Genomic DNA, 21,508 nt, shown 5'->3' on the forward strand with positions numbered 1-21,508 from the left:
GGGGCGAAACGATGCCAAGCGAGGGCACCCGAGGTATAGGAATTCCCCCCGCCCGCCTCCTCGGACTCTCCACCAATCACGAAGTTCCTCCTGCAGCACTGACCAATTGTGGGAGGGAAGGTTTACCTCGGTTACAAGTCTCGGAATTTCATTCATGTAGAGCTTTGAGCTGGATGCGGGAGCAGAGGGACTTTGGAGGAATGGGCGGAGACAATTACTCTACGCCAAACGTAGGGCGGACGAATTGCTTAGGAGAACTTATTTACCCTCTTCGAACAATCCCGGAAGAAAATTGCCTGGGTTTCACGGAGAAGAGGCTATGGAGGCAGACATACTTAGGTTCGGATTCGGCTTCCACCACTTCTTAGCGGTGAGAACATACCCCCTCCATACCCCCTCCCATACCCCCCCCCCAAGTCTAGCCTAAGCTTTATTTACAAACCTGAGGCAAAACATTTTACTGGCAATGTTGTGAAACTTTAAAGGGAGAAAAGCTGTAAACCGTCTAGCACAGCGTCTTGCACAGTAAACACGCAACGAATAACTATCATCACACTTATGAGAACTCTTTGATTCGCCCCACCTGCTTTTGTTCATCTGATTAATTGCACCACCACCTACTTGTTCACGACAAAATTGTAGGTGTCTACCTTGATTCCTCCCCTTGTGTCCCCTATCCAAATCTTTGCCTTTAAACTGTATCCTGAATCTTTTCCGCTCCTGTACATCTCCACTACCTCTCAGGGCCAAGTCACATCACCTCTCACTTGGCAAGGCCTCCTAAGTGGTTTTCCTGCCTCCACTCTTAATATTTTAGTATCTTGTGTTCACTCCTGACCCCCATCCCCATGATATTTTACAAACATATCAGATCCTGTCATTACCCTGCTCAAAAGCCCCGAATGGCTTTTCACTGCATTTAAAATAAAACCCCAACTCTTTATGATAGCTTGTAAAACTCTGTATATGTCACAAGAAAGCTGGAAAAAGAATTTTAAAGCTTAAGATGATCTGTACCTGCACCTAAGGAGTATACTCCTTACCATGTTCCAGCAAAACTGTTTTTTTTCTTTTTTAAATACACCAAACTTATTTCTCCCTAAGGCCTTTGCTCTAGCTTTTCTCTCTGCCTGAAGCACTCTTCCCTTAGTTCTTAACATGGGTGACTCCTTTTTCCACTCAAATCTGTTGGAATGTCACTACTTCAGAGAAGACTTCCTTGATCAACCAATCAAAAACAGCCCCTACTGAGTCCCTTACTCTTACACCATCCTATTTTTTTCCATCCCTATCCCCCACACTCACACAACTGGATGCCAGTTTCAAGACAGCATGAACCTGGACTGTTCTGTTCACACCTGAATAGAACAGCACCTTAGAATGAAGCCTGCCACAGAGTAAAAGTTGCTTCGACTGCGATTTTCATATGATGGCTTATTCTTCAGTCCTCAGCTCAAATTCAGCATTGACCCCCCTACCTCCCCCTCCAAATTCATAGCACTTATTAATATCTGAAATTGTCCAATTTTTTCCTTAATACATATTATGTATTCTTCCTATTAAAATATACACTCCAAAAAAGGATCTTATCTATTTTGTTCACTGCTGGGGTCCTAGTGCCTAGCACTGTGCCAGACACACAGTTGTGCTCAATAATCATTGCTGTTGGAACAAAGGCATAAGAGGTGACAGAATCTGTTCAAGGTAGTGGTGCAGCTTGAATTCTCACCCAGATCTGTTTGAATCCAAAGACTCTGTCTCCTGACTCATAGAGGGAAGAGGAAGATAAGGTTACTGCTTTCAGGAAAACGCCTAATAGGGGAGGCCACATCAAAGAGAAACTAAATTGCATTTTATCGCCTTATTTACTTTTGTATCTCCCACACCTATAGAGGCCATAAACGAACTAAGAAACCAGAAAATGGCTAAAAATCATTACGTGGAGGCTTCGAGGAAGGAGTGATGTCTTCTGTAGGGTGGAATCCAAAAAAGCTTCGTGAAGGCCCTAACGTGGCAGGACAGCTAACAAAGTTAAGGAGCTAATCCTGGGGGGTTGCTTCAGACGGCCTGGGTTTCTATCCTGGGAGCTCTCTTTATGTGTGACCTTAGGGATCTATTACATAGACCTCTTTTACCTCTAGTTTACTTCTCAGTAAGTCAAGTGTACTTAACTTGAAGGGCTCTTGGGAAGACTGAGATAATAGCACATAAACGTGCTTTACACATTGCCGGCCCCTAGTAAACACTACAAACGTAAACTGTCATTGTTATATTACTGATCAAAGCGTGCTGACCTTACCAGCAGCTACTGGCTGACCTTGGTTGGGTGGAGCAATAAAAAACTTGCTACTTCCCTGCGTGGGGAGGCGCGGCACCAGAAAGCGGCCAGGCCTGGCTCCAGGTCCCAGCACCGGGGACTCTCGGTCTCAGCCGAGTTTTTCTCAGTCCGCGGGAGAACCTGGCGGCCGCTCTAGCTGCGTGGGCCTCCGGTTCTCTGTGGTGCGAGGCCTGGCGCCTGCGCAGTGGAGGAGGCGGTGGGCGAGGGGCTGGGCCGGGTGAGCGGGGCGCGGCGGCACGCGGAGGGTGCGGCGGAGCGGCCGTGCCTTCGCAGGTAACTGCGCGCGGGCCGGCGCCAGGGAGGGAGGGTGGGGAGGCTGCCCTGGAGATGGCCGGGTTTCGGGCCCGCCACGGGGCCTGTCGGCTGGGCCATCCCGGTTCCCAGAGTCCGGCCGGCCGGGGAGCTGGTGCGGCCCCGAACCCGGACAACATCGGAGGTGTCGGCGAAGCCCCCAGAGGACCTCTGTGGTCTCAGGCCGCTGTCCCCGCCTGAAAACCCCAACCCCAGCCCTCCCCGGGGCTGCTCTTGAGAGCCACAGAGCCCTTGTTTGTTTACGAATTTAGCCGTCTGGAGTCTCGCAGTTAAATGGAGAGTTCGTACCCTGGCGTTTGGTCGCACACGTCAGGAACAGGAGTTCAGTATCTCACAGAGCAGTCGCTTTCCGTTTTGGGGCGAACTGAGATCTTTCGCACGTTAACTCCGATCTCTTTTACTCAGAACAACGCTAAGCCATTCCCTTGTATGAAGCCAGCTGTCGTTTAGCCTCTCACACCCTTCTTTCCGGTTCATGCTCCCACATTCCTTTACCTGGCCCTTTGTGGCCTCACATCTAAGGCCACTCATTCTGGTAATCCTCTCCTGGATCCAGTCCCGTTTTCGGAGATTCTTCCCAAACTGGGTTCCTAAAGTACATTTGTAAATAACACGGTTCTCAAGTCAGACCGACTTGAATTCTGATCCAGAACAGTGGCAACTTAAGAGTGTAAGTCCCTTGACTTCTCTAAGCCTCAGTGTTCTCATCTGAGAATGGGGACAATCATATTATCTCCAGGTGGTTGAGAGAACGAAAGGAGGTGAAAATGAAAAATATTTAGCGTGCTACCTCGCAGGTATTAAGCATTCGACTGATGTCAGTTATTTTTGGAGCAGATAGTTCCCCAAAGACGCATGCCTTTTTTGGAATGAAAGGCAAAATACAATTATAGCAATAAAACATTTTCCATCAGTCGTATAAGGAAGGTTTTTTAAAGTGATATTTTTAATGCTGAGGATTGCTCAATGGTCAAGTGGTACCCCTTGGTCAAGTGATGATACAGTTTGATACAGTCATCTTGGAAAGCAATGGGAATATGTATCAGGAGCTTTAGAAATGCCATTTACTTCATTTCACAAATGCACATCTGAAAATTTTCCCGGAAATAATCATAGTGCAGAAAATACACAGAAAGACAGTAATATAGCATTAATTATAACATTTAAACTCTTCATTATTTTAATTGACGTATAGTTGATACACATTGTATTAGTTTCAGTTGTACAACGTAGTGATTTGACAACTATATACATTACAAAAATACCACAAGGGTGGGTGTCATCTGTCACCAAAGTTAGTACAGTATTATTGACTAGATTCCCCATGCTGTACTTTTTATCCTCGTGACTTACTTATTTTATAACTGGAATTTTGTACCTCTTAATCCCCTTCACCCTTCACCTACATTTAAGCTTTTTTTTTTATAGTGGAAAATTTTAACATACACAAAAGTAGAATAGGTAAATAAACCCCCATGTGCTCATCACCCCGCTTCAATAATGATCAGTATTTTGCGTGCCTTGTTTTTGTGAAAACTTTTAAACCTACTTAATGTCTGAAAATAGGAGAACAGGTGAATACATGCGGGTACATTTATTTAGAGTGACAGAATTGTATACATGGTATTATCGCACATTTGAAAATTCAAAAACTAACCTCCGGTCTGTGTAGAAAAAGAGATAGAAAGGAAACACAAGAGTATGTTTACTAGTTTCCCTTTGATGGTGGAACAGTGGATGATTTCTTCCCCTTCTGTTTTTAGCTAGAACTATCCCATAAAAATTGTATATTGTTAAAACCAAGAACCAAAAAGCAAAATCTAAAAGCACTGCACCTGAACTAAGCACAAAGAATATGCCAGAACGGGTTCACTGTTACAGAGAATAAAGATGATCTATTTTTGCAGCCTATGCTCGTGTGAGTATTCATCTGCCTCATGTTAGTGCTTCATATTGAACTATATGTCAGTTAACACATCCAGAATTTTAACCTGCCATCCTCCATGTGTAAGTGATTTGACTTGGAAGTCTTATCCCCCTAATTTTGACTACCATTCCCCCTCAGGGCAGGCAAAGATGTCCTGTGAAGAGGTGACTCATTTCTTCCTTTCCTGAGCAGGAACTCATACTTCATACATTTACACTCTTCCTAAAACAACCACTTCAAACAATTCAAGGAAGATAATTTTGTTTCATCACAAAATTTTTCTTGTTCAAATGGGTTGGAGTGAGATCTGACCAAGAATTCTGCTCTTGGTTGATGAACTAGATCTGCTTTTTAAACTGACCTAGTACATCTTAAAATAGTTAAGGGAGGGGTCACCTTAAAGAAACTGTGTAAGTGAAACAAAACAAAAAATCAAAAGAAAATGCATAAATGAGTTTTGTTCAAATCAGTCTGTGAAAAAACTTTTGTTTCGTAGGTATGCCAAGAAGTCTTTTCACACAGATGTCCTTAGAGATAATATGGCTCAGTCCGGAGTTCTCCTCTGGGTGAAAGCAGAACCCTTTATAGTGGGTGCCTTGCAAGTCCCCCCTCCATCCAAGTTCAGTCTTCACTATCTCAGGAAGATATCCACCTATGTGCGAACCCGGGCCACAGAGGGGGCTTACCCACGCCTGTACTGGTCTACGTGGAGGCACATTGCATGTGGGAAGCTGCAGTTGGCCAAGGATCTGGCGTGGCTTTACTTTGAAATATTTGATAGTCTTGCAGTGAAGACACCAGAAGAGCGCCTGGAATGGTCCGAGCTTCTGTCCAACTGCATGTCTGAGGATGAAGTCGAAAAGCAAAGAAATCAGGTATAGATGTATATGTATGTGTATGTGTGTTTCATTGTTTTGAGAAAGAAACTATTTGTAAGTTTTGTACTAGCTGTGCAGTGTGTGGTTTTAGGTGAATGATCATTGTGATCCCAAAGTGCCTTTTTTTTTTTTTTTTAAACAGTTCCAGTTGGGTGGTATTTAATGAATTAGCTCTTACTTAGCAATCCCTATTCACCTACTTCCAAAACATTACAAGAACACAGCAAATGAAAGAAGCAAATACTTTCATTGACTTTAAAAATATTTTAAGGTGAGGGGCACCTGGGTGGCTCAGTCAGTTAAGCGTCCACCTCTTGATTCCCACTCAGGTCACGATCTCATGGTTGGTGAGATCGGACCCTGCACTGGGCTCACGCTGACAGTGTGGAGCCTGCTTGGGATTCTTTCTCCCTCCCTCTCTCTCGGCCCCTCCCTGACTTGAACACACGCATGCCCTATCTCTCTCAAAGAAAGTTAAAAATATTTTAAGGTGAGTCAGTGCTTATGAACCATTGATACATGGTTCATAAGGGCACCCGACTGTTTTTAAGTAAGCATCTACTATGTGCTGGGATTCAAAGATGATTGGAATAGCATCTCTGCCCTCATGGATCTCCTAGCGTAGTAGGGGAGGTTGGTGTGTGAAAAAGTGCTATTTGATAGTGTAGAATGTACAATAGTAAAAGTGTAACGTAAAGTGCAGAAATAGAATAGGGAAGAGAATGATTAGTTCCGGTAATCAGGAAAGACTTCACAGAGAAAGTATATTAATCAGAGTAGGCTCCTTACAGTAATAAGCAATCCTGGCATTTCCATGGCTTGGCGCAGTTAACAGTTTATTTCTCCTTCAAGCAGCAGTATACCACAGGGCATCCGGTTGGATGGATCTCTAGGCTGCTGTTTTCCGAGCAATAACTCAGGGATCTAGTCATCTGTCTTTTGGAACCACAATTATATTAGCTTTGCTGCAGTTAAAAACAAACAAAAATGAAATTCCAGTGGTTTACGGTAACAAAGGTTTGTTTCTTGCTTATTCTATGTGCAGCTTGCACTTTAGCTAGGCCTCTCTTCCAGGTGATGGCTTGACTCCCTGTGTCTCCTCATTTGGGGACCCAGGCCGAAGAAACATGTTCTGTGTTGGTCGTGCCTATTCTTAGGACAGAAGGGAAGAGCAGCAGAGCAGGAGAAAGCTCAGGATGCCTCTTAAAACTTTGGCTCTGATGTGACATAGACTGCAATGACTTTCATTCCATTGGCTAAAGCTTTGTCATATGTCCATGTCTAAAATCAGGAAGTTGGGGAGATAAACTACCTCACGGGAGGTAAAGAACTCCTATGGCCATGTATCAGACCCAAAAGCCTCCCGGAGGATGTGGAAATGAATAATTGCAGGCATGATACAATTTTTCCCAGCCATGTCCACTAGGGTCTCGGAGTCTTTTACTGCCATTTCTTTTGGGAGAGTTTTTGGGAGACTCAATAGTATATGTCAATCCACCCACATTCCATTGACTATAACTCAGTTATACCATGTCTAACTTCAAGAGAGGCTGGGAAATACTATGTAGTCGTGTGCCCAGGAAGAAAAGCAAAGGTATATTTAGTTAGTACTAGTCACTCTCTGCCACATGTCGTAATATCTAAACAGGGTTTTGGAAATTGAAAGAAAGTGTTGCAAGCAACCAAGAGATAAAGAACAGTATAGTTATTCGTTAATTAAACATTTATCGAGTGTCTACTATGTGTGAGGTACAGTAGTGGATGCTGGATACAGAGATGAATGAAACCTTCAAGAAGCTCCACATTTTTTGAGTGCTTATTATGTGCTATGTGCTATGGTAATTACCAGGAATAGAAAAATGAAAAAGACAAGGATCTTATAGTCTCTTGAATAGGAAGGTATATGAAAGAATAATGATAACATATAATTGTTCAATGGAAGTATGTAGAAAATCAAGGAATTTTGCTGAGCATAAAAACACCAGTCCCAAAAGGTTTCATACTGTATTTATATAACATTCTTGAAATGACAAAAATAGAGAACAGATAAGTGATTGTCAGGGATTAAGGAAGGGGTGGGTGTGGGAGGGGGAAGCAGGGAGTGAGTGTGGCTATAAAAGGGCAACGTGCAAGATCCTTGTGTTGATGGAAATGTTCTGTAACTTGGCTGCACCAACGTCAGTCGCCTGGTAGTGCTACTGTATTATAGCTTTGCAAGATGGGGAACTGAATACAGTGTACACGGGGTCTCTCTATCCTTACAACTGCATGTAATCTCAAATCTACAGTTATCTCAAAAAACTTGATTAAGAAAGTAAACGTTTAATAGGTAGATTCATGGGGTTCCATTGACAGTTGACTGAGTAGGTCTAGGTGATCCTGAGATTCTGTATTTTTAAGTTCTTAGGTAGAGTGATTTTCAGCTATTCTATAGCTATAGTACCAGATGTGTTACTTTTTTGTGCCTCCTGTATGTGCATGGGAATGGATATCTGAGGATAATCATGAACTTCAAATCCTGAGCTTCAAACCAGACCCTTTTTCAAATACGAAATGATTTATAAACCTCTATCAGACCAGTGATATTTTTTTAAGTCACACACTCTTTGAAGAACTTGATGAAAACCTGAGTCCTACTCCCCTATAAAATGTACATACACCAAAAAATTACATACAGTTTCAAGTGTTGCATTGATACCCTAAACTTTGTTGATAAGTCTGTGAGTCTTAGGTTAGACCAACCTCCAAATTTTGGTGAAATTTCCTTCTTCCTTTCTTCCATTAATTTATTTATTCAAATGACTAAAGTGTTTCCTTTTTTTTAATTGTAAACTTTTGAAATAATATACTTTTTAAAAGTATGTACTCCATCTTTTCCACTTCATCAATTTTGGGAGAGAATGTCTACAGCCAAAGATGCTACATAGCTTTCCAAGAAGGTAGGTGACTTCAGTTTAATTGATTTTAGGAACTCCTGGGTATCAGAGACCTACATATCAAATGCTAGCAAGTTTCTACATTTTTGTTCTTAAGATCAGCAAACTGTCGTGAATTTACTTTACTATATCTACTTAGTTGTAGAATAGGGACTGATGTGATTTTCTTTTTTTAAGTTTATTTTATTTTGAGGGGGGTTGTGAGAGAGAGGGGGAGAGAGAGAGAGAGAGAGAGAGAGAGAGAGAGAGAGAGAAAGAGAAAGAGAGAGAGAGAAAGAGAGAGAGAGAGAATCTGTCAGTGCAGAGCCCCATGTGGGGCTCAATCTCACGAACCATGAGATCGTGACCTGAGCCAAAATCAAGAGTCAGACACTTAGGGGCACCTGGGTGGCCCAGTCAGTTAAGCGTCAGACTTCGACTCAGGTCATGATCTTCTGGTTCATGGGTTCGAGTCCCACATTAGGCTCTGTACTGACAGTTCAGAGCCTGAAGCCTGCTTCAGATTCTGTGTCTCCCTCTCTCTCTGCCCCTCCCTCTGCTCATGCGCGCATGTGCGCTCTCTCTCTCAAAAATGAATAAACATTAAAAAAAAAAAAAAGAGACACTTAACCAAATGAGCCATCCAGGTGTCCCTGGACTGGTGTGGTTTAAAGACATGTGTTCATCATCTCTTTTCTTCTTGGACAGCTTTCAGTGGACACCCTACAGTTTCTGCTCTTCTTATATATACAGCAGTTAAACAAGGTTTCCCTGAGGACATCTTTGATTGGAGAAGAGTGGCCTAGTCCCAGAAATAGATCTCAGTCTCCTGACTTGGCTGAAAAATCCAGTTGCCATAATAAGGTACTGTTTAAATTTTGGTCTCCTCTGAAAGGGAATTTGTGAGGAAGATGATTTGTCTTCATTAAAAATTGTGTTAGGATTACTTATATAAGCCAGTCATTTGCTGGCATGCTTGCTTTGTTTTGCTTTTTTCATTTCTTTTCCTTATTATAAAACAAAATAAATATTTTCAATCTTAGTTGAAATAGGTGATTTCTGCTCCTTTGGTGACACAAAAATTGCATGATTTGGGGGCAAACTATTCACTGTACTCTCATTAGAATTCTCAGTTTTGCAAATGTCAATGAATTTGAATCTACTTATTTGACTAAGGTAGGATAAATGAAAAGATGTAGTGTTTGCAAAGTCTGTTGAGATCTACTGACGAAACTTCTGTAAAAATATCTTCTCATATGTTTAAATGATGTGCTTCAGTATGCTTAAGCTCAGCATGCTTATGTAATATTATATGATGTGATGACCTAGAAGTTAAATTTAACTGCCTCATGTTGTGAGTTTTAGAAATTGTGTTATTTCTTCTGTCTTTGTAAGGAAAACTGAAATGGTTTTACCCGTTTATGTAAAAGTATTCTGAAGAACTTTAAGGAAAACATAGACCTCAGTATTACTGCCATGTGCAGGTTCCTTAAAAATGTTCTGAGGCGCACACACACACACACACACACACACAAATTGTTCTGAGGCAAACAACAACAACAAAAACCTCTCTGATATTTGGTACTTTTATAATCTTTTTCGAGTAAATCTGGCCACCCTTATATTCCATGATGCTATTCCCTCCTGGTTCTGCTTTTAATTATTCCTTCTCACTCTTCTTCATGAGCTTCCCCCCCTGGCCCCGACAGGCTGCTTTTCCCCCGGATTCTGCCTGGGGCCATTTTGTCTTCTCACTAGACATATTCTTTTTTTTTTTTTCCCCCCTCACACTAGACATATTCTTTAAACATAATTCTTCTCTTCCCATTACTCTATATATCTCAATGACTCCTGAGTTTGTCTGCATTTTAGATTCCCCTCTTCACGCAGATACCCTATCTATACCTTAATTTCAGAATGCCCAAGTCCAGATGTATTAGAAAGGCCAATAATTGTGTGCTCTTTCCACATGTATTTCCTGTTGAGTGGGTACCGTATAGAGACGGTGTTTTGAACCATCTGTAGTCTGTATTCAAATTGGCTCTGCCACTTGGTATCACATGATTTTAGGCAAGTTAGTTAACTTTTCTAGGCCTTGGCTTCTCTTTGGTAAGTGGGGATGATATTGCACATTTCTGGATGGCTGTGAGAATTCACTAATATAATAGCATGAGACTTGTTTCATAGTAAGCACCAGTAAATGGTGACTTAGTTTGTGCTATAGCATGACCTTTCCCTACAACTGATTAGACCAGAGATGGACCCTTGACTAGAGTAACCCATTCATAGGTATGTATGTGAAATTGGTCTGATTGGAAATGATGACCTGGCCCCATCAGTAGCCCCAGGAACTGAAGAAGTTACCAGTCTGTGAGGGGTGCTTGAGCTGGTGGCTCAGGTGACATTGGTACCAGAATAGCCACCATGTTCATGAGTGCCCTGGAGTTATGAGGGATTAGAAACTGAAGTAATCAGAGAAAAAGAGTAGAATGGAACAGACATGTAGAGACATTGGCCTCTGAGAAAGAACCAGGTTTAAGGTAGCCTTCCAGTTCCAGTTCTTATGAGGCCTACCTACACTTCAGTTTGGGAGATGACCACGTGTGCCTACAGTAAAATCTCCCTTTACTTAAATTAACGTATATTCTCTATGCCAGTGCAAGTTACCACCAGCTTCCGATGCTCACTCTCTCAGCACCTGTACCTAGTTATTTGTCAAGTCTTCCCGATTCTGCCTCCAAAATAACTCTAATTTAAAAGTCTGTCCCTTTTCAGAAGACCTGGCTAGCTCAGTCAGTGGAGCATGCAACTCTTGATGTTAGGATTGTGAGTTCGAGCCCCACGTTGGGTATAGAGATTACTTAAGAAATAAAATCTTTAAAAAAAAAATAATAATAATAAAATATATATATATACACATATATATATATATATATATATATATATATATATATATATATATAATAAAACTCTGTCTCTTCCTCTTATATAGACCATAATGACATTTTGGAGGTGGGGGGACCTTGATTTCCATAATTAGATCCTACCTGGTCACTCTGTTTTTAATCTGCACCCCACCCACTACACTGGACTTTCTAAATGCAGAAGGATTAGATCTGTCTCCTGCCAAAGCTGCCATCAATGAATTATCATTGTCACTGCCGTTTTCATCTTGTGCTCCATGGGGCCACCTCAGGGCCTACGATGGGTGAGAAGGATGCAATAAGAGAGATGAAGAGTGACAGCTCTGCTTTGACATGTTTTTTTTTTATTTTTTAAGTATTTATTTACTTATTTTGAGAGAAAGAGAGCACACGCATGGGCACGAGTGGGGGAGGGGCAGAGAGAGAGGGAGAGAGAGAATCCCAAGCAGGCTCCGTGTTGTCAGCACAGAGCTTGATGCAGGGCCTGAACTCACAAACCATGAGGTTGTGACCTGAGCCAAAACCAAGAGTCAGATGCCTAGCCAGTTGAGCCATCCAAGTGTCCCTAACATGTTCTTTGGTATCCAAATGAGAATTTATTAAAAAGAAAAAAGGGTACAGCTATTTAGAAAATAGCCCTAAAGTCCCTGGCACACAAAATAAAGCCCAGATGTTTTATTAGGGTTTCCTACAGGCCTTTCCTGATTGGTCCCTGCCTACTATTTTAACTTTACCTGACACTTCCCAGCATGCTTCCTAAATCCCACCCAGAACTTCCAGTTTTCTGAACACAACAGGTAATTTTATTCCTATGGGTCTTTGCATACGCTGTTCCCTAGGCCTAAGCCTTTTTTAAAAATATGTTTGCGTTAATTAAGAATCTGTTCAAACAGCACTCCACAATGATTGTTTTTCCCCAAGGGGAGTTCCTTGTTCCTCTCATGCTCCTAGCATGTCTTCACAGATCTCTGCCCTAGGTCTTATCTCACTGTGTAATAGTTGCTCGCTTATATTGTTTTTTCACTACATAGACTCTGAGTTCCTTGAGGACAAGACTATGTCGTAGCCAATTTGCATAATTCATCAGTTAACACTGCTCATACCACATGAGAGATATTCACAAAATATCTGTCAAATGAATGAGCCAAGTCACTGAGACATCTGCCAACTCCAAGCTTATTCCAAAAGTTATAACTTGTCTTAAATCTAGCTACTGTAAGATCAGTTGCATTGTTTCATCCAGTGGAATTTGAAGTTCCTCCTGTAATATGAGAAGGTAAGTAGAGAAACCCAACATGGGACCCCTGGGTGGCTCGGTTGGTTGAGCACCCAACTTTTGGTTTCAGCTCAGGTCATTGTCTCAGGTCCTGGGATTGAGCCCTGAGTCAGATTAAGATTCTTAAGGTTAAGATTCTGCCTAAGATTTTCCCTCTTTCCCTCTGCCGCTTCCCCTGCTGTCTCTCTCAAATAGACAAAATGACAAATAAAAATAAATAAAAAAAAGGAAACCCAGTGCTTCATCGAAAGTTAGATCTGAAACCTAGAGTATTTACCAGCTCTGTGACCCTGGGTAAGATTCTTAACCTTTCTCTATCTCCGTTTCCTTATTTGTAAAGTGAGCATGGTAATGGCATCTTTTGCAAGATTGTTGCTAGGATTAAATATGTTAAGGTTTGTATAACACTTACTGGTTGGCACACACTAAGGATTAGCTGTTAGTATTACTTTTGAATTAGCCAAAGAAGGCAGAGAATCTGTTTATACCTATCACATATATTTAAAAAATCTTTATGAGGTGTACATTGCTACCTTAAATGCTTTTTAGGAGATGAGGCAAAATATAAGTACAAAACAATTAAAATACAACACTTTCAGGTCTTGTAGAATCTCTTTGTTAAGTGTGCTTTATTTTGATATTTTTTAGAACTGGAATGATTACAGTCACCAAGCATTTGTCTATGATCATCTGTCAGACCTCCTTGAGCTGCTTTTAGATCCAGAACAACTCACTGCATCATTTCATTCGACCCATAGTAGTCTCGTCTCTCGAGAAGCTGTTGTGGCCCTCAGCTTTCTGATTGAAGGTACAGTGAGTGGAGCCAGGAAGATATATCCACTTCATGAACTTGCACTGTGGCAACCACTACATGCAGAAAGTGGCTTCTCAAGGCTCTCTAAGACCTTTTCTTTCTACAAGCTGGAAGCCTGGCTGAGAACCTGTTTGACTGGGAATCCATTTGGTACATCTGCCTGCCTCAAGTCTGGAAAGAAATTGGCTTGGGCTCACCAAGGTATTTTTCAGTATTTTCATCTATATTAAAAATTGGATGACAAGTGAAGGAAGTGTGTGTTTTCTGGTGTATTAATAGTCCTACATCTTTTGTAGAAGACCTGAAAAATATTGCTACTATAAGAGAGAAGAAAAGGGAACATTTCTCTTTTGTCTATGACTTTTTCCTGTCAAGGCAGCAAGAGTCAGAGAGTTGATTTGTGATCCTGGATCGTTGTGGTTACAGTTAACAGCAATTCCATCTTGGGTCAGTCCTCTCTTTCTCTGCTCTTCTTTATTCAGACTCTTTCTCCCTTGCCCTCTCACATGCTCCTTTGCTTAAGGCTTTCCTGTTTTCCATGCACCACAGCAGCATTTGGCCTTTCCAAGGTTACAGCGTCAGACAGTTGGTGTAGAGATGGGGTCCTATCTAGGCACACAGACACAAACAGATTAGATTTTTCTAAATTGGAAAACTCAAGTTACAGTAAAGAAAATCCTGGCCTTGGTCACATCAAATACCTTTTCCTGACAGTCCAGGATAGGTTCGGGTGCCGCATGACTTCTGGCCCAGGTAGAAGTTTTAAGAGAAGGGGGCTCGGATGGAAGTTTAAAAAGAAGTAGGTGCCTATACTGAGGCAAATTGCAGGCAAAATTAATGAAAAAAAAACCCAAAACTAGAATATACTCCCACAATCTCTGAATTTCAAAGATAAAGGAAAAAATAGGCTCCATGTAATTAAAAAAAGGAGTTTTGTATCAAATTTTTATAATGCAAAAAAACAAAACGATTGAGCAACATATACAGAATCTTGAGTGAAAAGATTGTGATCCACAAATTCCGTGTCTAACCAAGCTATTGCTCTAGAGGAGGTCAAAGACTTCCAGATGTCTAAGGGTGCCATAAATATATAGGACATACTACATAAATTTTTGATGTTGATAAAAGAATATAGGCTCAAGCAGTTGTTTAGATGTTAACTGTAGTCACTAGTAGGAAAAAGAGGATATCTAATCTCTTAGGATTATACCGAAATGTTAATGGTGGTGGATAACAAGATCACAAATAATTTTTATCTTCTTTTGCCACTATTTAAAATTTTTCTACAATAACCATGTGTTACTTATTTAATAAAAGGAAGCAGTAAGTTGTTTTTTTGTTTTGTTTTTAAAAAAGAAGAATCACATATTCCTGTGACCTCTTCCTATTTGGCCAGTATTCATTTATCTACAAGGGTATCCTGATGGCTTGCAGGGAAGCACAGTCTGAGAAGCCAGTCACACGATGGCGAGACTGTGTTAGGAGGGTAACTCCTGCACAGATGTTTTAAGTGTCCGTGTGTGTGAGGCACTGTGTGTGGAAGGAAAATATGCTCTCAGTCGCTAATGATCTAGGGATTAAAGACCTGAATCCAAATAGAATTCATGGAATACTGTGGTAAGTAGCTGAGGAGGGGATTGAAATTAGTATTATGGCAATTTAAAGAGATTATTTCAGGACTGGGATGATAAATTGAGTCAACTTGGAGAAGATATTTGAGTTATTTGAGTTGGGCCAGTTCTGTCACTTTCTGGCCATGTGAACTTAGGTGTATTACTTGAATGGTTACACATGAAACAAACCTTAGATCTGTAGGCAATCTTGAATGGATTATAGGTTTCAAAAAATTTTATGACAAAAAATTATGAAATATCGCAAACGTACTGAGAAACACAGAGAACAGTATAGCAAACACCTCCTTACCCAAAGCCCAGATCTAACATTTTCCCAAACCTTGTATGTATCTAATTTTAGACCTGTATACACACATAGACATATGTAACCTCATATGGTTGTTTTCTTTGATTTGAAACTATCTCATTTATATTTTTCTTACCTAGTTGAAGGGACGACCAAAAGAGCTAAGATTGCTTGTAATAGTCATGTGGCCCCTAGGATGCACCGCATGGTGGTGATGAGCCAGGTTTACAAGCAGACCTTGGCCAAGAGCTCAGATACTCTGGTGGGGGCACACGTAAAGATTCATCGTTGCAACGAATCTTTTATATATCTGCTGTCTCCCTTACGGTAAGCACAGTCTCCACAGTGTTCTGATATTCTGATGTTTTCTTTGGACTAGGACTGATCGTCCTAGTCCTCTGATTTTGCTATCAGAGAATAGTTTTGTAGCACAATATTCACTTATTCTCACTGGGGAATTCACCTGATTTTTTTCACATTACAGATCTGTGACCATTGAGAAGTGCAGGAATAGCACATTTGTCTTGGGCCCCGTACAGACTGCTCTTCACCTCCACAGCTGTGACAACATTAAAGTCATTGCTGCCTGCCACCGTTTGTCCATCTCTTCCACGGCAGGTTGCGTCTTTCACATTCTGACGCCTACACGCCCACTTATTCTCTCTGGAAACCAGACAGTAACTTTGGCCCCTTTTCACACCCATTATCCAATGCTGGAGGATCACATGGCCAGGACCGGCCTTGCTACAGTGCCTAACTATTGGGATAATCCAATGATTGTGTGCAGAGAGAGCAGCGACACAAGTGTCTTCCGACTCTTGCCACCTTGTGAATTCTATGTATTTATTATCCCCTTTGAAATGGAAGGGGATACGACAGAGATACCTGGGGGGCTTCCATATGCATATCAGAAAGCACTGCGTCAAAGAGAGCAGAAGATACAAATCTGGCAGAAAACTGTGAAGGAGGCTCGTTTGACAAAGTAAGTGTTTTCTAGAGGAAGAATTTGCCTTATATAAAATTCCACGGGAAAATTAATCTGTACATGTTTACAGCCGTGGTAAAGTAATCAGAAAGATAGAGTGTGTCTTTTAAGGTCCCTATTCCAGGCTGTTTGGTTGGGAGATGGGAGCACTTAGAGGCCCAAGAATTAGACTCACTTCTTTTCAGAAGCTTAAGTTTGTTGACAGATAAAGGACTCTATAAATGAAAGGTCATGTATAGACTCTGCCATATAATCCAATACTTGAATGAATCAGCTTAGTTTTTAATTTACTTCTCTACACTCTATCGGTGGTTCTCAACCTTGGCTGTGTGTTAAGGTCATCCAAGGGGCTTGCTAGAAATCAGATTTCCTGGCATCCACCACAGACCGACTCTCTAGGGGTGGATTCCTAATGCTGCTCCAAGGACTGATGCTAGTTTTGGTCAAAGTTTTCCCTAATCTGCCGTAAAATGTGAAAAATAAGCATAGTGTTTTAAAACAAAGCTAAATTTCATCCATTTAAAATGTTGTCTTTTATTCTGGAATTATAACCATCCTAAACTTGGGGCACTAAAATATCTTATTTTTAAATTACATGCTGTGATACTAGATGATTATGGTTTATTATGTTCACCACAAAATTTTATTTCAAGGTACTAGTCTTTGAACTCTGGAAGCCAGGGACACACTGTATGGTTAACAGAGTTTCAAAAAACGTGGCATGGGTAGTCAGGGAAGATTTATGGAGGAAGTAAGAATTTGTGTTGGATCTGGAAGAATGAGCACCATTTGGATAGAAGCTGAGGAGTGTGCAGAATACTTTTATATATACTGTATTGTATCTGACCAATATACATATATATATGTGTATAATATATATATATATATAATTTTTTCTTTTTTTTTTTTTTTTTGGTGGTGGTAGTGCTCTAATGTACAGAACTCAATAGAGCAGTTATTTGGATAACTAGACACAATTTAATGTCTATCCCATTAAAGCGTTTTACAATCACCTGGAGGAAAATGAACGTGAACCGGTGTTCTTACATTATTTTTGCTCGTGACGGCACTTTTAGGGATCAGAGGAAGCAGTTCCAGGTACTCGTGGAGAACAAGTTTTATGAGTGGCTGATTAATACAGGACATCGCCAACAGCTGGACAGTCTGGTGCCCCCTGCCGCAGGCTCCAAACAAGCAGCAGGATAAGACTCCTACGTGGAAACACTGGTGGGCATTAGAACAAATTATCTTGGGAAAATCTTAGAAGCATGCCAAAAAAACTGTACAGAATATTAGGTTACTGGCCACTGCCACTTTTCCCCCATCACTCCCACCAGCATATACAGACTTGACATACCCATATTGACTGCATTTTACAGTGAAAAGACCAACCAAAATATTCCAAGTGGAGCCTATGGAATACTGGGCAAATATAATGGGCAAGTTTTACTCTTTTTGCTTCTTGCCCAGTACAGGTTGTACTTCCAAAGATACTACTTTCCCCATTCATAGCTTTTGTTTTCTTTCACCTTTCTAACACATCTTTCATCTTTCCCATCACCCTACACACAAATCAATTAAGTCAGCGAATTTTTGTTAGTGGCACCTATGAACATTAATAAATTACCAGAATTAATCCAAACGAAGATTTGAATACTGAAGGAGCATGGATACAGATAAATTTACCAGAACTTAATTTAATCCAAATATAAAATACTCTTTTTAAAATAGAAATTAGTTTGCTTTTCTCTATTTTTGAAGTATTTTTAAAGACTAATAACAGAAAAACAGACGGAAGATGTCAATAAATAGTGCACAGAAAAATACAAACACAAAGATACTCACTTTTATTTGTAAGTAATTTAAGAGACTTTTTTCCTCTATTGGATTGACAAGGATCCAAAGGTGGTATACAACACTAGAAAGACATTTCATTTACCACTGGAAAACGTGGACATTTGTGCAAACTTTTGGGGGGATAGTTTGACAAAATAAAAATTCTAAATGCGCACAATCTCTGACTTGGCAAGTTCACTTCTTAGAATTTACCAATTTAACAATTTCACTGATTAGAATTTATCTTACAGATACATTCATTTATGTAAAGATCTTTTTTAAAAATAAGTTCATTACAGCATTGTTTGAAATAGCTGCAGACTGGAAAACAACCCAGATGCTTTCCAGTAGAGGGCCGGTGCCTAATGAATTGGTTCATCCATGTTCTAGAATGCATCTTTAAAAAGAATGAGGTATAGGGCACCTGGGTGGCTCAGTCAGTTAAGTGTCCGACTCTTGATCTCAGCTCAGGTCTTGATCTCAGGGTCGTGAGTTCAAGTCCCACATTGAGCTCCAAGCTGGGCATGGCACTTACTTAAGGAAAAAAAGAAAAAGAATAAGATGTATCTGTGGGTGCTGATACTGAATCATCTCTAAACTGGGGGGTTGGAGCGGTGAAGGCAGAAGAGGAGGAGTAAAATATTGCCTTGTGTGTTTTCAAAAAAGAAAGGGATTATCACACATGGTTATGTGCTAATTACATGCCTTAAAAACTTCTGAAAGGGTTTAAAGAAATTACTGAAAGTGTTGTCTTTGAGGAACAAGGCTAGACGTCTAGGGTGAAAGAAAACATTCTTAATTTTTTTTTCATATAGAATTCACATACCGTGAAATTCACCTTTTTAAAGTAAAGGATTCAGTGGCTTTTATTAATACAGTCACAAGTTTGTGCAACTTTCATCCAGAACATTTTCATCACCGTGAATATAGACCCCGTACACGTTAACAGGCACTCCTTATTCCTCCACCTCCAGTATCTTCTCTCTTCTCCAGTCCCTGGGAACCAGTAAGCTACTTTTTGTCTCTTGATTTGTCAACTCTGGACATTTCCTGTAAATGGAATCCTACAACGTGTGACCTCTGTGCCTGGCATCTCTCACTTAACATCGTGATCTTAGGGTCATCTGTGTTGTAGGATGTGTCAGTAGGTCATTCCTTTTTGTGGCTGGATAATATTCCAGTGTCTAGATAAACACAGTGAGGTCTGTCTGTTCATCATTCGATCTGAGATTTGAGGCATTTCCCTTCTCAATTGTTTTCAAGTTTATTGTGAATGGTGCTATGTTCCTTTTGTGCACAAGTGTTTTTGTGCATGTGTGTTTTCGGTTCTCTGGTACATACCTAGGAGTAGAATTGCAAGGTCATAGGTTAACCTTTTTAGGAGCTGCTGAACTGTTTTCCAAAACTGCAAAAACTTACTCTTTATTGTCTATATGTTGTTTGCATTTTGAAGTATTACTTTTTATAAAAAAAGAATTTTATAGTATTTAATAAATGCTGAGATTAAGAATTGGAAATCTGATAAAATTCCCATTTCCTTTGGAAAGAAGAAGGTAAATCTTAGTTTAGACTAATCCCTATAGACAGCCACTTTTTCATGTTTGTATATGATTGTCTTTTCTATTAGGAACTAATATGACCCTCAGAAGAATATAATTAACCTTAAACCTTATGTATCTTATCACTCTAAACTGTCATCTGACCTTGATTTATAGGATTTTATAAATGCAAGTTTTTTCTTATGTGCACAAAGGCAACAGAAAATTAAGTTATTAATATTTTTCTTTTGTTATCTTCAGGGCTCTGGAAACAGGAGGATGAATGGACGATGGTACATGTCTTGAAACTAAACTGGGAAGATGCTCTTGCTGCTTAAGAGATATTGGGGCTTTTTCCTTCCTATTTAAGACCATTCCTTGATTTCCATTCCACACTCATATGCTATTGCTTATGTTGAATTTTAGATGAACTTCCATCATATAAACATTGTTTATAGAACATCAGGAAGCTCATCTTTGTGTTGCCAAAATGAAGGAGTTGATGAAGGCAGTTTCATCGTATTTACGTTAATATTAAAGTGATGGAGTGTAGATTTGCAAGTAAACTTCACATTTTAATTTGTATGACGAAAGGGTCTCATCCTTTCTAGAGTTAAATAAGAGTTTTATAGTTCTGTGTAACTATTTGAAAGGAAATTGCTACTCCTTTTAAAAAATAATTGGAATGAAAGTATAGTTTGTTGGTGTATAAGTATAGCAGAGATAGTTTTATACAAAGATATTTTAGTCCTTAAAAGTATGAAGCAATGAAATTGTGTAAAACCCCTATTTTTCATTTTGTGCTTCCAAGTTTCAATAAGCAAACTCTAAAAAGTAATTTTCTCCTTTTGAGAAAAAGATAGAGCTTTACTTTCAATTTTAGAAAAGGTTTTATGGGGGAGGAAGGAGTTTTTCCTCCATCCTTCTAGGTTCTTTTGGCTAGTTGACTAATTAAATTGACATCAGACATATTAACAGGAGGAAAACAATTTTAATTACATATCTATGGGAGCCTCCTAAGGACAGGAGCCCCAGGAATAAGTCAGGCGGTTATGGCTACTATGCCACCCTGAGCTAAGGACTGGGTGGGATGTGGGCCTGAGGGGGGGACTTCTCAGGATAAAAAGAGCAGATGTGTGGTGGCTAGATGTTTGTCTTGTCCTACAGATGAGTCATTTAGATTAAAAGTTCTCTCTGGTAGTAGCTCCCATTCTGGGCCAGGCCCCCTGTCTCAATTATTTTAGATAGTTAAGGGAGAGGAAAAGTTTTTCTTGAATCTGCAGGGTCTTGTTTGCCTTCAGCTCCAAATAATCTACATGCTAAAGTAGCACATTTTGGGGTCATGCATTCTGCTCCCTTGCAATTCCCAATGTCATTCTTTGATATGATATCAAAATAAAGTTTACATTTGATTGGGAAGGCTATATTCTTTAAGATAAAGGAAAATAATTATTAAATTATTAAATAATTATTAAATTATTACGTGAATCTGCTGATAAACATTGTTTCGTATGCTCACTGGTCATTAAACTAGTAATTGTATTAAAAAAGGGCTTGATCTTTTCTTTCTAAAGTGGAAATTAACCCTCAGAATGTGTGTTAATTCTAATTGAGGTTCATGGTTTTTATTTTAAGATGGAATTCAAGAGAGAATTCAATAAAGAAACACTGGAGTTTTGGACGTGTGTTTCGGAAATTATTGGTTAGTGAAATTCATGATATTAGATACTTTCTTTCCAGTTTATCAAATTCAGAAAGCTGAGCACATAACTTGATAATTTGTTTCTCAAGAATCTTCATGTCAAGGTACATTTGCTATTTTTGGAATTGACCATAATGTCTTGG

At 40.0% G+C, this 21,508-nt stretch overlaps 1 protein-coding gene across 6 annotated transcripts; it reads left to right on the top strand.

Moving 5' to 3' along the window:
• Nucleotides 1-61: 61 nt before the first annotated feature.
• Nucleotides 62-21,358, top strand: TBCCD1 (TBCC domain containing 1). 6 transcript variants are annotated; one of them, XM_042998801.1, is made up of 10 exons: nucleotides 62-370; nucleotides 1,893-2,030; nucleotides 5,074-5,452; nucleotides 9,079-9,234; nucleotides 13,219-13,585; nucleotides 15,445-15,631; nucleotides 15,789-16,286; nucleotides 17,366-17,516; nucleotides 19,925-19,956; nucleotides 21,299-21,358. In XM_042998801.1, exons 2-8 carry the CDS (start codon nucleotides 1,963-1,965, stop codon nucleotides 17,493-17,495), a joined length of 1,785 nt encoding a protein of 594 aa, XP_042854735.1. In that variant the 5' UTR covers nucleotides 62-370; nucleotides 1,893-1,962; the 3' UTR covers nucleotides 17,496-17,516; nucleotides 19,925-19,956; nucleotides 21,299-21,358. The 6 variants fall into 6 exon arrangements, with proteins under 6 accessions (XP_042854735.1, XP_042854740.1, XP_042854736.1 ...); XM_042998804.1 differs by lacking the exon at nucleotides 62-370 and adding an exon at nucleotides 4,414-4,568 and having other exon boundaries at nucleotides 1,971-2,030; XM_042998803.1 differs by lacking the exons at nucleotides 62-370; nucleotides 1,893-2,030 and adding exons at nucleotides 2,044-2,611; nucleotides 4,414-4,568.
• The last annotated feature ends 150 nt before the right edge of the window (nucleotides 21,359-21,508 follow it).

The sequence above is a fragment of the Panthera tigris genome, chromosome C2 (assembly GCF_018350195.1).
Source record: "Panthera tigris isolate Pti1 chromosome C2, P.tigris_Pti1_mat1.1, whole genome shotgun sequence".
Lineage (NCBI taxonomy): Eukaryota > Metazoa > Chordata > Mammalia > Carnivora > Felidae > Panthera > Panthera tigris.